This window comes from Symphodus melops (genome assembly GCF_947650265.1).
Source record: "Symphodus melops genome assembly, chromosome: 23".
Lineage (NCBI taxonomy): Eukaryota > Metazoa > Chordata > Actinopteri > Labriformes > Labridae > Symphodus > Symphodus melops.
This window is the reverse complement of record NC_136713.1, coordinates 328,931-344,784: the sequence shown is the minus strand read 5'-3', so window position 1 is coordinate 344,784 and position 15,854 is coordinate 328,931. Positions and strand designations below refer to the sequence as shown.

Here is a 15,854-nt window from a genome sequence, read left to right as displayed (position 1 = left end):
TTATTCTTTCCACACCAAACTGTAAAGAAGAATAGATTTATTTGCACATACATATTTATTTAAATCAGGTTTAATCCAAGACATGATTGATTAGTGTGTTTTATAGGTTGATATTTATTTCTCTTATGCTGCTAGAACATTTTATAATGTTTCTAGTTACATCTGTTTTGTAATGTGTGTGTCTACACATGGTCAGGTACAACAGGTACAAATCAAGTCTCCTGAACCTTTGTTTGGCTAAACAGTGAACAGGGCCGTTATGAGTCTATGCTGAATAAAAGGACTCTCCTGCCCTCTAGTGGCAGAAACAACAAACCCTCCATTCAGACCTGGAATAAGAGGAACAACATCCTCAATGATGTTTTATACTGTGAAGCTAAACAGCTCGGTTCTAACAGGTTCTTGTCTGTTCGCTTGGGTCACCACTGCATGGTCTTGGAGCGGGTCAGTTTCCGGGTCAGAGCGTGACGGACACTCAGCATGTAGGAGCGACGGTCCGGCAGGGGGCGCTGCTGATCCAACACCAACCTTTGAATCACAAGAAACACAACGGTTAGTGCAAAAGCTGCACCACTTCTACCCTGGACACGAGATGATGACGCTCTCTTCCTCTGTGATCAATCAGCCAATCAGAGAGCTGCTCTCCTCCTCTGTGATCAATCAGCCAATCAGAGAGCTGCTCTCCTCCTCTGTGATCAATCAGCCAATCAGAGAGCTGCTCTCCTCCTCTGTGATCAATCAGCCAATCAGAGAGCTGCTCTCCTCCTCTGTGATCAATCAGCCAATCAGAGAGCTGCTCTCTTCCTCTAATCAATCAGCCAATCAGAGAGCTGCTCTCCTCCTCTGTGATCAATCAGCCAATCAGAGAGCTGCTCTCCTCCTCTGTGATCAATCAGCCAATCAGAGAGCTGCTCCTGAATGCTCTGGATTTGTTTGGACCCTACGTTAGAATTTAGACTGCAGTACCCATTTCAAACACTAGGGGATAGAGTTACATCCTGCTCCTTTTAAACACGAACCTGATGAGTTGAAACACTGCAGCCTCCACGGCTGAGACCGTTTCTGCAACCGACAGCTCCCTGAAAGCACACCTGCACACACACACACACACACAGACACACACACACACACACACACACACACAGGGAATCATCAGGAGGTACTTCCTGTTCCTGAGACAGGAAGCTGGGAAGAAAAGTTTCATGTACAAACCTCAACTCTTTGGCCAGTCTCTGTCCTTCCTCTGTCGTCACCTGCCGGCCGATCTCTAGATCTGCCTTATTGGCTACCAGCACTGTAGGAACCACTGACACACACACACACACACACACACACACACACACACACACACACACACACACACACATAACATCAGACACGTTGGGCTGGTTCAGAAGCTGAACAGCTTGCACGATAGGCAGATACACAAATAAAACGTTTGTTCCTTCAGGAAAGAGAACGTGCACTCAGCTGTGTCTTGATTTAGTGATGTTTAAGGGAACGTCGTCTCCTGCAGAGGAATCTTCTTCATGACTGAACTAGTTTCCTACCCAGACTCTTCTTGGTGTGCTCGAGGAGCTTCTTGAGTCGAGGCACCTCCAGGAAGCTGGGCCGCTGTGTGACGGAGTACAGCAGCAGGAAACCGTCCGCCCAGCGGATCGACGCCTCCAGAGACGCCGCAGAGCTCTCCTGCAGAGAATCCACCACACAGACTGCAGGCTGGTCATTCAGTGACTGAACGAGGGTGACATCACTTTGCAGGATCACGACGATGGACAGAGGTACCTTACAAGCCGTGTCCAAGATCTCCACATCCACAGACTCCTGGTCCACCAGACGGCTGCACCTGTACGTCACGTCTGAGGTCAAACACAGAACACGTCTCAGTTCATCCTGCCAGCAAAACAAGCAAGTGAGTTGAAGCATTTCAGAGCCCCCCCATGTCGGGAAGGTTTTACCCTTTTTATGGTCGTACTCCCCGATGAAGCGCTTGGTGACGAAGCGAACACACAGAGCTGCAGACACAAAGCAGACACAAACAGAGCGAGCAGCCAGAGACACACGTTAACTCTCTCTCTCTCTCTCTCTGTTACACACTGAGCTTACTCCAGATCAACGTTTGGCAGCACTTTGACTACAAGGAACATTTCCCCACCCGGCTCAATAAGGTGCATCGTTGTGATCTGGTCACCTCAGAGTCCGAGCTACCTGTGGGGAGACTCTCTGAGAGTGTCAGAAATCAAGTCAAATCCTGAGAACTGGGAGCAGACGTTCCAGCCTGTTGAAGACCAAGCAGCCAAACAATAGCAGCCTGTCTCTTTAAATGGAGATGTGTTCAAACTGTTTTCCTTCAAAGCTTCTGCAGATGTGCACTCTGGCATATTATTATGAGAGGCGGAGCTTACGGGGGAGACGATGCTGTGAACATGTACACACTCAGCTTTCCATATTTAGGAAATCCTCTTAAAGCGTGACCAGAACTCGAGCCCTAAGCTTCCCCTCAGACTCCACATGGCCTCACGTAGCAGCTTTAACACAACTCAAAATGTGCACGCACGTTTTACCTGTTTTCCCCGTGTTCTCAGCTCCCAGTATGAGGAGTTTAACTGGAACCATTTTACTCCTCCGGTCCACTTTGTGTCCCCGCAGAGAGGAACCTTTAACATGCAAAAAGAAACAACTTCAGACTTCCAGCCTCGCAGATCAAACCTCCTCCTGCAGATGAAGCCAGCAGAAATACAGACCTGAGTGTGGGACGCTGGGCAGACGGAGACTGAAGAGGTGTCTCCTCTCTTACTCTCTGTGTGTGTGTGTGTGTGTCTGCTCTCTCTCTCTCTCTCTCTCTTCAGGATCATTACATGACAGCAGAGTCCACCTCCAAACACTCCTGCTCTGGATCTGCTCAACACAGCGTCTCCTCCTCATTACCATCAGACGGCTCACTTCCCGCCTCAGGGACGTCAGGACACGCTGCAGTCTGGAAGTGTGAGGGCCTCTCCTGGAGCGCATGGGGGGGTTTTTAGTCTCGTGTGTGTTTGTATTTATTTGTGCCGAGCATTCAAGTAAAGAAGAGAGCACGGAGACATTTGGAGGCTTTTATTCATAGAGTATACATTTCTCAACAAACATCGCTCCGGCTGCAGGAGTGAAAACCATTTACAAGGAAAACTTTAAATTAAGGAGCGACACTATTTGTTCACGTGTGTGTGTGTGTGTGTGTGTGTGTGTGTGTGTGTGTGTGTGTGTGGTCAGCGTTCAGCAAACGGACGGCTCGTCGACGGCGGCGGCTCCTTCTGTCACGGCTTTGACGCACTTGGCCATCGTCTGTGAAGCTCTGCTGATGGAGTCTGAGCACAGCAGGGGAGAGAGAGAGAGTGGAGGTTATTTGACCTTTCTGTGACCTTTCTGTGACCTTCTGTACCTGATGACACAAAGTCTCACCTGTCATGTAGAAGTCCTTCACGGAGAGCTGAGGAGGGACCAGAGGAGCGGCCAGGAGGTCCTGCTTCACAGCCTGAGGAGACACGGCGTCATCATTCTGTGTGTGTGTGTGTGTGTGTGTGTGTGTGTGTGTGTGTGTGTGTGTGTGTGCGTGCGTGTGTGTGTGCGTGTGTGTGTGTGTGTGTGTACCTTGGCGAGTTCGTTGGCCTGCTTGAAGTAGTTGGCCTCCTCCACGTCGTCGTAACGCACCAGATTAGGAGAGACCTCGGATAACCTGGAGCGCACGTCCTCCAGAGACTCGTACGGCAGCGTCACGCCGGCCAGCTGTGAAAACACAAAAACACGTTGACCAACGCTCGCCGCCGCCACATCCTGAACATCGTCAGCGACGCCCGCCGTACCTCTGACACGGCTCTGATGACCTTCCAGTCCTCCCGGGCCATCCCGGGCGCCGTGACGGCCACGCGCGTGTGCTGGCTCCGGCCTTCTGTGTTCACGTACGTGGCGTTCTTCTCCGTGTACGCGGCGCTGGGCAGGACGATGTCGGCCATCGGCGCTCCGACGTCTCCGTGGTGACCTGGAGGAGTCAGATTCAGAAGTTAGCAGGTGCTCCCCGCCTGGCGGCGAGCGGCGGGTGGGAAGGATGCGTGCGTGTACCCTGGTAGATGATGAGGCTGTTCTCGGGAAGGTCGGCCCGGGTGATGCAGCCGGCGTCCGCTCCCAGCAGGAACAGGACTTTGGGAGGATTGTTACGGATGGCGTCCACACCTGGCTTGTAGCCCAGATCCAGCGCAGCCACCTGACTCGCCACTCTGCTCACACGCACGCACGCACGCACACACACACACACACACACACACACACACACACACACACACACACGGCGAGGTTAAAGGCCCGTTTTGGAGCACGGAGTGTGGAGAGACGTAGCGGTGTCAGGGTTTACCTGTGCAGGACGTTCAGGACCTTCCAGCCGTCCTCCACGCCGCTGCTGGTTCTAGCGTTCTGAGCGATGGTGGAGACGGCGCTCAAGATGGCGGCTCCGTCTTCTCTCTGCAGAGCGCTGCTGCCCACGAGCACGACTGGACGCTTGGCGGCCGACAGAGTCTGGAGGCAGCCAGAGGAAGGAAACGTTCACAGAAGTGAATTGTAAACGTGGCATCAGGTTGAAAGTGCGTCTCTCACCTGGCTGAAGGGGTGAGCGCCGCTCGCCAGCTCCTTCAGCACCGCCGTCTCCTCCCCCAGGTGGTCGTACGAGTAACTCAGATCCACATTGTGACCCACCATGGCGACACGCAGCTCGTTGTGCAGCCAGCTGAGAGAGAGAGACACACAATCACTCAGCAGCTACGTAGCTTCAGATCGACGTCTGAAACTAAAATCCACGACCTCGGGTCACGTCCGAGGGGCGGAGCTCTTTACCTCTTGCGGATTCTGGCGTTGAAGAGCGGGGCCTCGTAGCGCGGGTTCGTCCCCACCAGCAGCAGCAGGTCGCAGTCCTCGATGCCGGCGATGCGAGAGTTCAGCAGGTAGTTTGAGCGCAGGTCGGTGCTGCAGAGAGAGAGAGAGACACACGGTGTGACTTTAAGGCACCTTCACACGGAGCGTCACGTGCTCTTCATCATCATCATCATCATCATCATCATCATCGTACCCGGCGCCTGACATGGGGAAGAGCTCCTCGGTGCAGAGGCTTTCAGAGTCCAGTCTGTTCAGCAGATCTTTCATGGTGACCAGAGCTTCAGCGTCGGCCATTCCTCCAGCGATGGCTGCAACCTCACTGCCCTGCACGCTCTGCAGCTACACACACGCACACACACACACACACACACACACACACACACACACACACACACACACACACACACACACACACACACACACACACACACACACACACACACACACACGTTTTTACGGCTCAAAGGTCACAACAGTTCCGTTTGAAAGGAGCGTGTGATAATAACGGGAGGAATAAGAAGTGTCACTTACTGCTCCTGCAACCCGAGTCAGAGCGTCCTCCCACGTCGTCGGGGTCAGCTGACCTGAAGCGTCCTTCACCATTGGCTGCGTCAACCTCTGCCTCTTCAGACCGTCATACGCAAACCTAACGCCAACGCCACGTCAGATTCTTTTTGACTTGGAGCTTCATTTAGACTTTTTAAAAGCTGGTTTGTTTTTTCTTACCTGGTTTTATCAGAGATCCATTCTTCGTTGACGTCTTCGTTGAGGCGGGGCATAACCCTCATCACCTCGCCGCCTCTCGTGCTCACAATGATGTTACTGCCGACAGCGTCCAGGACATCGATGGACTCCGTTTTCCTGTAAACACAAAGACTCGCGGTTTAGAGACGGACGTGACGGGATCCAGACACAAAGTCGAGGAGCTGAAGAAAACGCCGTCTCTCACCGGGTCTCCCATGGGCGAGCGGTGAAAGCGTACGGTTTGGAGGTGAGCGCTCCCACGGGACAGACGTCGATCACGTTGCCCGACAGCTCTGACATGAACATCTTCTCCACGTAGGTGCCGATCTGCAGGTTGTTTCCTCGTCCCGTCGTTCCCAGGTCTTCCACGCCGGCGACCTCGCTGGCAAAGCTGAAAGAGTGCAGACGGTGAGTGAATGAGGCCTTCACATCTGTGCACGTGGCTGCTCTCTGGTGAAGGAGCCTACCGGACGCAGCGCGTGCACTGGATGCAGCGGGTCATGATGGTCTTGATGAGCGGCCCGATGTTTTTGTCCTCCACCGCTCGCTTCCCCTCGGAGAAACGACTGCGGTCTGAGCCGAACTGCATGGACTGATCCTAGAGCAGAGCAGACGCGGCGTTACAGGAGCAACACGACAGTCTGAGGCCTGTTTGTGGAAACAGCAGCGTTTTCCCAGTTTACACAGTAAAAGACACTGTGCTGCTTCCATGAACAGGCTGTAAGTGTTGGCGTGCTGATTAGCCTTCTCGGGCTCTTTGCTGCATGTCGTTCCCCGACTCTCCACGCCCCGTCAAGTCTTAAAAAAAGCAACGAAAGCTGCTCCAACGCTCCTCTGACTTGTGTTTGTTTACCTGCAGGTCACACTCTCCTCCCTGATCACAGATGGGACAGTCCAGAGGATGATTGGCCAACAAGAACTCCATCACTCCCTCTCTGAGGAGACACAAAACATCCGTTACCTCCAGTGTTTTCCAAGTGTTTGAACGTCGGCTGAAGGTTTCGGATGCGTACCTGGCTTTGCGTGTTTTCTCTGAGTTGGTGAGGATGTTCCAGCCCTTCATGACGGGCATGGCGCAGGCCGCTACAGGCTGAGGGACACACACACAAACACACACACACACACGCACACGCGTCAATAAGACGAGAGCAGAGCTGGAACGTCTCAGAGATTCCTGACACAGGCGCTCTCTCACCTTCGGAGCTTTCTCGATCTCCACCAGACACATGCGACAGTTTCCTGCCACGGAGAGGCGCTCGTGGTAGCAGAAGCGGGGGATCTGGATTCCTACTTTCTCACAGGCCTGGAGAGGAAATCACTCGAGCTTAGAGCATCCGACAAGAAGAAGACAGGGAGATCAAAATCACAAAGAATAATGTGCCAGGAGGTTCCTCACCTGCAGCACAGTCGTCCCAGGCTCCACCTCCACCGGCTTCCCGTCCACAAACACTTCCACCATGTTGCTGGCTGCACGCACCGAAGTACGCACTGCGAGTGGAGACATCAACGTTACTGCAGTCAAACTTGATCCTTAATAAAAGGTGGGCATGATTAGTTCTGCAAGGCGACACACACACACACACACTTACCAGTGTTCCCAGTCATGCTGCTCTTGGCAGCTCCGGTCAGAGCCCGGCCAACGGTCGGCAGACGCAACATGACGCTGTGCAAAGAGAGAAGCAGAAAGAGAGCAGTGATGAGCATGAGCAACCTTCTTCTTCTACCCAACGTCTCAAACTGTCACCATCATGTCTTTACTTCAGAGAGCATCTAAAGCTGTGAGAGGCTCCGACATGAAGCCGAGAGGAGAAGGTTACACACAAACAGAAAAACAAGCTTCTATTTGCTGAAATATATTCAGACTTTTACAATTTATGAAAAAAAAACATAATGAAGTGAGTAAAACTGGACCTCAGAAACGACTCGGGATATGACGAGTCACTCAACGTGTTTTTTTTGAGAGAATGTCAATTGAGCTGTCAATTAAACGCAGCATCGTGTCGTGTTGTTTTTATCTTCTCGCGATATTACCGCGATTATTTTTATAGTAAAGATTCAAACTCTGTCACTTCTGAATCGATTTTTTTTTCTCTAAGATTTCATGAATCTTCACTTCCCTACAACGTGATCAAAACACCAGAGAAGAACTTCAACTTCACGTCTTAAAAACCAAACTTTAAATTCTTGATTCTCTATTTTTTAACTCTTTCAGGGATGAATCGATTCACTAACATTTATTTAATTTTTTTAAATAAATGAGACTGTAGCTCAGTCTGCAGGATCTTGCCCTGTCGATGTGCCCTTGGGCAAGGTACCTTTTAAAAAAAAACAAAAACAAAACACGAGATCTATTACACAAGACATGCAGGTGACACAGACAACATGAACCACAACATTAGCTGTCACTGTCCATGACAATAGCTTTTATTTAAATCAAGAAACTAAATCCGTAAAGAGGCAGCAAACATGAAGAAAAAGACTTTTAAGAAGTGTTTTTTTTTTAGCAGAGAGATTTTAAGAAGGTAAAAACACCTTGAGTGAAGCTAACAGAGCTAGCCTAGCTTAGAGCGACTCAAGGACACGCAGTGTGTTAGAACAAAAAGGTCAAACACTTCTTGTCCACACAGTCTGACCTTCAACCGACGAGTCAGTGTGAAGGTGTGCACGTGCACAACACCTGTCTGCTTCTTACCTTTTCGCTATTTGGCCTTCTTGACCAGAACAGCGCCGATAGTTCGAGTTACTCCAGTCAGAGAGCTAACGCGGAGTTAGCGGAAGTCGCCGGGGGGGGATTCTTCTTCTACTCCTTTTTTGTTTGACAAACAAATAATTAATGCACTAGCGCCACCAACTGATGTGGAGTGTGAATCAAGCTGTATAATATCTCACAATATGTCAAATAAAAAGTAAAATAAGTCATAAGTAAATAGATAAGTAAAATTAAACACTAACTCACTTCTCTGTTCTACAAAGTTACGTCAGCTGTGCAGTCTGTAAACCTATCAACGTTTGTTCTCAGTCATCCATGTCCCCCTTCTTCCTCTTTTCAAACAGCGCCCCCTGTGGTCTAAATGAAACAGTGTTTCTGTGCTTTGGTCCAACTATACATGAATCAAGCAGCAGAGGAAGTTTGAGACCCTGTAGAAACCACTTCTCTCTGAACACTCCGTTTTGGTGTGTGTCTCTTTAAATGCAGTAAGCCCCGCCCCCTGAGTTTTATCAGTAGACATCACTCCTTCACTAGCGTGAATAAAAACAGCGGACCTGCCCAAAAGTATAGTTCAAGGATGAAGGTGGAGTCCATGGGTGGACATACCAGGGGAGGGGATTTTTTTTTTTTTTTTTACCAGAATCCCACTGTGACATCACAAGAAGAGCACATTTGAAACAGAGCATTTTTCTCTGAGGGTAAGGCTTCTGCAGAGCACAAAGGACTGGATGATTAATGTCACTTATTGTGGGTCATAGACTCTCAGGTTATATAAATAAATGGTCAAAAACACTGTGACAGTGGATTTTTCACAATATGTCCCCTTTAATACAAGCTAAACTACACTGTCTGAGCCCTATGTGCAATACTAGAAAAAAACGGCCTTCGACTACATTACCCATAATGCTCCCACTGTTACCGGAAGTAACTACGTGTTCACTTTCGCGACAGTTCAGGAAGCGTCTACGAGCAGCTCCAGATACAAACAAGAGTCGGTGCTTTCTCCTCTTCAGGAGTGCACCAAAGCAGGTACAAAAAGAATTTTAAGTGATTTTAAAATCATATTTAACAGCCACATACTTTTATCCGACCTGCTTCTTCTTTATTTTAAAACTGTAAATCTTTCTGTCAGTTAGCATTGAGCTAATTGTGTCGGTTAGCAAACAGCGTCGAATTTAAAGGGAATTGAACCTCCCGCTGTTTGTTGGGTGTTAATGTATTTTCATATGTTGATCCCCTCTCTTCCTGTGTTGTCATTCAGGTTTTTAATTAAACAGATTACAGGCTGGTTTGTCTTTCTAAGATAAATATTAAGACCCTTTACTCTGCGTTTGTTCTGTTTCTTATTTAAGTTTTTTTTACAATAATAATTATCAGCTGTTATTGATCATCTTAAATATCATCATCATCATGAAGGTGGTAGCTGGGTATTTAGTATTTTCTTAAAGGTGTTAAGAGACTCTGCAGGTTAAAGGAGTTTTTTTAGCCCGCTCCACCACCAGGGGGCGACAGAGGAGAAGAGTCACGCTGCTGCATTTCTTCTCCTCTTTTGAACCTGTTGTTTTCTTCCGACCTTCAGCACCATGTTGCCGACCACCTCGCAGTACTCGAATGGCACCCCCGGTTCCAGGGACGCGGCACGTCACACGGCAGGCGCCAAACGCTACAAATACCTGCGACGGATGCTCCACTTCAAACAGATGGATTTTGAATTCGCCATGTGGCAGATGCTTTATCTTTTCACGTCGCCGCAGAGAGTCTACAGAAACTTTCACTACAGGAAACAGACCAAGGATCAGTGGGCCCGAGACGACCCGGCTTTCCTGGTCCTGCTCAGCGTCTGGCTCTGTGGTACGTCTCACACACTCCTCTAGCTCTATCTTGTTATGAATTCATCCTGCCATAATAAACACTCTCCTCTGCAGTGTCCACGATAGGCTTCGGCCTGGTTTTGGACATGGGGGTTCTGGAGACCCTGAAGCTGCTGCTGTGGGTCGTCTTTGTGGACTGTATAGGGGTCGGTCTTCTCATATCAACTCTTATGTGGTGAGTCGAAAGTTTCCTCTCGGAATAAAAACAACTGTGTTATTTTAATGCTCGAGAGTCCTGAAGCTTGAAGAAGACGTGACGGAGACAAATCAGGACGCCATGTTGTGACTTGTGTTCGTGTCTGGTCCGTTTCAGGTTCGTCACTAACAAATACCTGCTGAAACATCCGAGCAGGAACTTTGACGTGGAGTGGGGCTACTCGTTCGATGTTCACCTGAACGCTTTCTACCCTCTTCTCGTGATCCTGCATTTCCTGCAGCTCTTCTTCATCAACCGTGAGTGACCTTTGACCCCCGCAGGAGTTCAGAATGACGTCATCACAATCGCACCGTGAGATGTGTGTGCGTTGTTGTGAACCTCGTTTCTCTCTTTCAGACATCGCGGTGATAAACTACGATTGGTTCCCGGGATATTTCATCGGGAACACTTTCTGGTTGATCTCCATCAGTTATTATCTCTACATCACGTTCTTAGGGTACAACGGTGAGTCACGTCCAATCGACCATCACGCCATGAGAGTGTTTGAGTCGGAGGTGAAGCTGTCTCTGTGTGTGTCTCTGACGTGTCCCTGCTGTCTGTCTGTCCTTCCAGCGCTGCCCTTCCTGAACAACACGGTGGTGCTGCTGTACCCGTTCGCTCTGCTCGTCCTCCTCTACGTGCTCTCCGTCTCTCTGGGCTGGAACTTCACCAAAGGCCTCTGCTGGTTTTACAAGGCCCGAGTCCAGTAAGAGCCAGGCTGTCTCTGACGTCGGACACTTTTTCAGACTCACGTGTTGGTGACAGAATCGTCCTCGGACTCGGACTCTGGGCGGGTCGCTGACTCGGACTCTTTGGTTTTCAGTTTGACTCGTTTGTTGAGCTCAGGAGCGAACGATGTGCTCGGACAGCTTTTAGCTCCGTTCTTTTTGTATGATTTGTAAATAGTGTCTCAGCAGGTTGTGATGTAAACAACAACGAGGAAAAAGTTTTCTTTCAAAAACCCCCCAAAAAAACTGAAGATCTAATCCTGCTTACTGGGGAGAAAAGATGAAGGTGTGATGCAATCTTTATTTCTCCTTGTCTTTTTTCTTGAAGTGTACATTCCACAGCACTTTCAATAAAAGGTTTTATTAACTTAAGACGCCTCGCTGTGAAGCCCTCGAGAGTCTTGGAAGTGTTTCCTCGTAGTGACATTTCAACGCCTCACTGTGGCGCTGTTGCCCAACGTTACTGTGCGGTTGCAAATATAGAGACGTGAAAACACATGGCTGCTTTAAACTTCTCCTCCATGCTGCACACTTTAATACGCAGGGAAAGATTTGATGTCCAGGGTTCAGCTCCCTGCAGACTCCCCTAACCCTCAGCCTGAAGCCCTTCACTCGTAATAAACCAAGATATCGGCAGCATTAGGTTGAATTTTTTTATTTATTTTTAATTCCTGCACAATGGAATGCATGCACATGCATGAAGCAGCTCTTTTGGTCTTATGAAATAGAGGTGCAGTTTTTATATTTGCGCTTTTTTAAGTATAAAGAAAAACATAAATGACCCAATAGTTTTAACACAAGTCCCGCCTCTCTCGGAAACTAGCAGTTTCTGACTTTTGGACGGGTCATGCCACTGAGCCAATGATTGAGCTTTGTGTTCCTGGCCAGCTGGCTGTGTTGTAGTTTGAGCTCTTTGTTTACGTCCTGCATGTTTTCACAGGTTTCTATTTGAGTGCGTTCATTAACAGCTTCTTGAACTTCTCCTTGTCGACTGTCTTCATGATGGTGGCCTTGTGTTTCTTCTTGAGCTGATCCAAAAAGTCCATCACCATCATGCCCCGCGTGTGTTTCCCCTCCAGCGCCACCGTCACTGCGACCTGCAGAGTGAACGCACACGGTCTTTAAACTCAGGTTTACACTTCTCCAGCGTCCACGACATGTCGGAGTCATCGGAACACCTCGTCCCCTGAGGGCTCCCTCGACTTTTTCCTACTTGAGGGAGCGGTCATGGAAATGTTCCTCAGACAGGTAATTATGTGACTCTGACATGTTGAAGCTCGCGCACAAATCAAATCTGAAGAAGTAGCTCAATGAATCAGTGATTCAAGTCTGAGCTTCATATCTAAAGTGTGATGTATGTTCACCTCTTCACTCTCCGTCACAATAGTTTCGTCGATCGCTGCAGCCAAGGCGTAGCAGTCGCAGCTGTTGAACCCGAACACGCCCACCATCTCCTTCTGAGCCTGCTCCGTCTGCAGCGTCTGCACGCCGACAATTCCACAAATGTGAAGAGACAAGCAAAACAGGTACTGAACTCTAATCATCACAGAGAGCTGTTTGGCTCCGCCCCCTCCTCTCACACACTGTGAGACACTGTAGCTTCAGTGTTTAGCCAGCTCTGCATGTGGTGGACACTGTAGCTTCAGTGTTTAGCCAGCTCTGCATGTGGAGGACACTGTAGCTTCAGTGTTTAGCCAGCTCTGCATGTGGTGGACACTGTAGCTTCAGTGTTTAGCCAGCTCTGCATGTGGTGGACACTGTAGCTTCAGTGTTTAGCCAGCTCTGCATGTGGTGGACACTGTAGCTTCAGTGTTTAGCCAGCTCTGCATGTGGTGGAAACTGTAGCTTCAGTGTTTAGCCAGCTCTGCATGTGGTGGACACTGTAGCTTCAGTGTTTAGCCAGCTCTGCATGTAGAGACACTGTAGCTTCAGTGTTTAGCCAGCTCTGCATGTGGTGGACACTGTAGCTTCAGTGTTTAGCCAGCTCTGCATGTGGTGCACACTGTAGCTTCAGTGTTTAGCCAGCTCTGCATGTGGTGGACACTGTAGCTTCAGTGTTTAGCCAGCTCTGCATGTGGTGCACACTGTAGCTTCAGTGTTTAGCCAGCTCTGCATGTGGTGGACACTGTAGCTTCAGTGTTTAGCCAGCTCTGCATGTGGTGCACACTGTAGCTTCAGTGTTTAGCCAGCTCTGCATGGGTCTGTAAAGCTTTCTGCGTTCTAACCTCTCTCCATGTTTCAAAAGCATCTCCAACATTGATCCTAGTTTGAGCAGCTGTCTGCCTGCAGAGTCTGTGTGCAGAGATCGTACCTTCCTGGTGTGAGCGTAAACCGTCTGCATGAAGCGAGCCCTGTCCGTGTCCTGGGCGAGCCATTCGTCACAGAAAGACTGACAGAGGAACAAAATAAGTCAAAAAGTAAAGCATAAAATCTTAAACGTTATCACAGTTTGAAGTACTCACCCAGGACAGGCTGTTCCTGCAGCTGAACTCCCAGCCGGCGATGTAGGTGGGGCATGTGAAGCGATCGAGCACGATGTACGCAGCTTCGGGATCGGCAACAAAGTTAAACTCTCCGCAGATTGTGGTGTTACCTCGGGCTGCAGACACACACACACACACACACACACACACACACACACACACACACACACACACACACACTCACACTCAGTGTTCACTCTGAATCCACACGGCCGACACGCGGGGAAGGAAACTCAAACTCACAGTCAGTGTTTCCTCCCATGATGTAGAGCGATTTCACTTTTTTAGGGAAGGAGGGGTCCAGTTGTGCAGCGGTGGCCAGGTTGGTGAGGGGCGCCGTGGCAACAATGCTCACCTGCACACAAAGAAGAATAAAGTGTGATGTTTCAGGCTGAACAAACCTGTTGGAGATAATTCCCCCTTCTTGTATCATCGTGTGATCACCCACCTCTCCAGCGTTTTCTTTCACTATCTTGATCATGGCCCTGACAGCATTCCTCTTATGCAGCAGCTCCAGGCCCGGAGCGTCGGCATCTGGGGCGTCCCCCAGCCCGTCCTTTCCGTGGAAGTCCCCGGCGTTGCGTTTGATGGCCAGAACGGGCTCGGCACAGCCGCGGTACACCGGGATCTTTGTGCAGACGGGGAACACAACGTGATTCCACGGACACATCACCACATGCATGTTTGAACACGACCACCCACTCACATCCAGTCTGCCGCACACTTTCAGCACCCTCAGCGTGTTCTTTAGCACGTTGGCCAGAGGGGTGTTTCCATGGCAGCAGGTGATGCCCAAAATCTCAACGTCAGGGGCCGCGAGGGCCATCATGATGGCCATGGCGTCGTCCACGCCCGTGTCCACGTCGAGGATCAACTTCTTCATCTTATGAGGGAGGAATGAAAGGAGACTGTGTCAAACAGGTCCCTCATGAATCAGTAAGGTGCACTCTTCTAATGGCCAGCAGGGGGCGACGTCTGTGACAATGAGTTCCTGCTCCTCACTTGATTCATTCCAGCAGTCAAAAAGTTGGAGATCCTCCTCTCTTCACATCTGCTATTCAAGTCACAAGCTGACACGTATATGTATAAATAGGTGGAGCTTGTTTATCAGAGGCATCGCTCCACATTAGTACATTCTTAGTCCCCACATTCCCAAACACTCAGATTCTTTACAGGGAAATAAATCATACATCCTCATGCATTCCTTATAAAACACAGAGTCCAGAGAGAGAGAGAGAGAGAGAGAGAGAGAGAGAGAGAGAGAGTGAACTTATCTGGGAACTGGGAAGTGCAGCAACAAGTCCGACGCCCTCCTGATGCTTCTGCTGCTCTCTGCTTTCAACGCTGAAGACAATGAGGGAATGTGACGTGACAGGAACAGCACACACCCTCACCCTGATGCTGCAGCTGGGGGGGGAGTCAAACTTGACTTCCACATTTATTGCTGAGTTGCTGCAGGGTCTCAACTCCTCCTCCTGGTAGAACCGGTTTGGTTATCTACTCAGACTGTAAATGTAAAGGGCACATTTCTTTGTCGGGTGGGTTGTGCACATGGCTGCTTGGTGTGAGTCCAAAAACAAAGAAGAAACACACACACACACACACACACACACACACACACTCTATTCATCCTAAAAGAGATTTATAAATGAAAGAACACACACAGCGTGCAACAGCTGCTGCAGGTCAGCAGCATCCTTTAAATGAAAGGAGGCTCCACAGTGAGAAACTAAAGTCTCAGACACGTCTGTTTACATCTGATCAGTTTGTTAACTGCAGCAAGTAAAACGTTCAAACTGTGCAAAACATTGTTTTTGTTTATGTTTGGCTTTTATTCAAGTTTAAATAAATGTATATTTGATTATATGTTAAGGCAAAAATACCTGGAAAAGCCGTGTCCTGTCCTACAGCTTCTTCAACCATAACAGAGAATTGCTGCCCCCTAGTGGACCAGCAGGTGAACTTCCTTCATTACATTCTGCAGTTATTGAAGTCTGTGTGCCACTCAGATCATTTCACGTCCCTGAGTGAATATATATTATTGTAAACTTCATGCAAGTCAGAAAATCTCATTTCCTTCAGTAATCAGATCCAGTCTCACTCAAAGACTCAGCCTGGTTCATAAAGAGACACACCAGCCTGATCGCAGATGTTCAAATCCTCCAGCTCTCACAGCATCAGATCCATACAGGAGCTTTAATCAGAGAGCTGTTCAGTTTC

The 15,854-nt window shown here is 49.2% G+C and overlaps 4 protein-coding genes across 4 annotated transcripts; 1 reads left to right on the top strand and 3 right to left on the bottom strand.

Annotated features, from left to right (window-relative positions):
• Positions 1 to 191: 191 nt before the first annotated feature.
• Positions 192 to 2,616, bottom strand: LOC306818788 (ras-related and estrogen-regulated growth inhibitor; the record flags this gene model as incomplete). Its single annotated transcript, XM_079336506.1, has 7 exons — positions 192 to 528; positions 1,020 to 1,091; positions 1,213 to 1,306; positions 1,551 to 1,689; positions 1,786 to 1,859; positions 1,959 to 2,060; positions 2,565 to 2,616. 7 exons carry the CDS (start codon positions 2,614 to 2,616, stop codon positions 420 to 422), a joined length of 642 nt encoding a protein of 213 aa, XP_079192632.1. The 3' UTR covers positions 192 to 419.
• Positions 2,617 to 3,081: 465 nt separating this feature from the next.
• ndufs1 (NADH:ubiquinone oxidoreductase core subunit S1) lies at positions 3,082 to 8,477 on the bottom strand. The gene is made up of 19 exons (XM_079336022.1): positions 8,339 to 8,477; positions 7,236 to 7,309; positions 7,043 to 7,134; positions 6,842 to 6,949; positions 6,660 to 6,736; positions 6,500 to 6,581; positions 6,114 to 6,244; positions 5,852 to 6,037; positions 5,629 to 5,763; positions 5,434 to 5,548; positions 5,096 to 5,241; positions 4,864 to 4,992; positions 4,627 to 4,756; positions 4,388 to 4,548; positions 4,099 to 4,253; positions 3,843 to 4,018; positions 3,631 to 3,765; positions 3,442 to 3,514; positions 3,082 to 3,347 (listed from the first exon to the last, which is right to left on the bottom strand). The coding sequence occupies exons 2-19, from the start codon at positions 7,303 to 7,305 to the stop codon at positions 3,256 to 3,258; spliced, it is 2,193 nt and encodes a 730-aa protein (XP_079192148.1). The 5' UTR covers positions 7,306 to 7,309; positions 8,339 to 8,477; the 3' UTR covers positions 3,082 to 3,255.
• Positions 8,478 to 9,271: 794 nt separating this feature from the next.
• unc50 (unc-50 homolog (C. elegans)) lies at positions 9,272 to 11,385 on the top strand. The gene is made up of 6 exons (XM_079336042.1): positions 9,272 to 9,385; positions 9,936 to 10,207; positions 10,282 to 10,402; positions 10,541 to 10,680; positions 10,781 to 10,888; positions 10,997 to 11,385. The coding sequence occupies exons 2-6, from the start codon at positions 9,940 to 9,942 to the stop codon at positions 11,131 to 11,133; spliced, it is 774 nt and encodes a 257-aa protein (XP_079192168.1). The 5' UTR covers positions 9,272 to 9,385; positions 9,936 to 9,939; the 3' UTR covers positions 11,134 to 11,385.
• Positions 11,386 to 12,061: 676 nt separating this feature from the next.
• Positions 12,062 to 14,542, bottom strand: LOC306818444 (inosine-uridine preferring nucleoside hydrolase-like). The gene is made up of 7 exons (XM_079336040.1): positions 14,341 to 14,542; positions 14,083 to 14,262; positions 13,878 to 13,989; positions 13,614 to 13,750; positions 13,463 to 13,540; positions 12,516 to 12,632; positions 12,062 to 12,248 (listed from the first exon to the last, which is right to left on the bottom strand). Exons 1-7 carry the CDS (start codon positions 14,515 to 14,517, stop codon positions 12,096 to 12,098), a joined length of 954 nt encoding a protein of 317 aa, XP_079192166.1. The 5' UTR covers positions 14,518 to 14,542; the 3' UTR covers positions 12,062 to 12,095.
• Between the last annotated feature and the right edge of the window lie 1,312 nt (positions 14,543 to 15,854).

Excerpts from the sequence above, each read along its gene's own strand:
- LOC306818444 (XM_079336040.1), bottom strand. The coding sequence starts at position 14,517 with ATGAAGAAGTTGATCCTCGACGTGGACACGGGCGTGGACGACGCCATG. Across the intron at positions 13,990-14,082 it reads TGAAAGAAAACGCTGGAGAG|GTGAGCATTGTTGCCACGGC; the intron begins GTGGGTGATCAC and ends CTTTGTGTGCAG. Across the intron at positions 12,633-13,462 it reads TTTACGCTCACACCAGGAAG|ACGCTGCAGACGGAGCAGGC; the intron begins GTACGATCTCTG and ends GTCGGCGTGCAG.
- ndufs1 (XM_079336022.1), bottom strand. The coding sequence starts at position 7,305 with ATGTTGCGTCTGCCGACCGTTGGCCGGGCTCTGACCGGAGCTGCCAAG. Across the intron at positions 6,582-6,659 it reads GAGAAAACACGCAAAGCCAG|AGAGGGAGTGATGGAGTTCT; the intron begins GTACGCATCCGA and ends GTGTCTCCTCAG. Across the intron at positions 6,245-6,499 it reads GAGGAGAGTGTGACCTGCAG|GATCAGTCCATGCAGTTCGG; the intron begins GTAAACAAACAC and ends GCTCTGCTCTAG.
- unc50 (XM_079336042.1), top strand. The coding sequence starts at position 9,940 with ATGTTGCCGACCACCTCGCAGTACTCGAATGGCACCCCCGGTTCCAGG. Across the intron at positions 10,403-10,540 it reads CTCATATCAACTCTTATGTG|GTTCGTCACTAACAAATACC; the intron begins GTGAGTCGAAAG and ends GGTCCGTTTCAG. Across the intron at positions 10,681-10,780 it reads GCAGCTCTTCTTCATCAACC|ACATCGCGGTGATAAACTAC; the intron begins GTGAGTGACCTT and ends TCTCTCTTTCAG.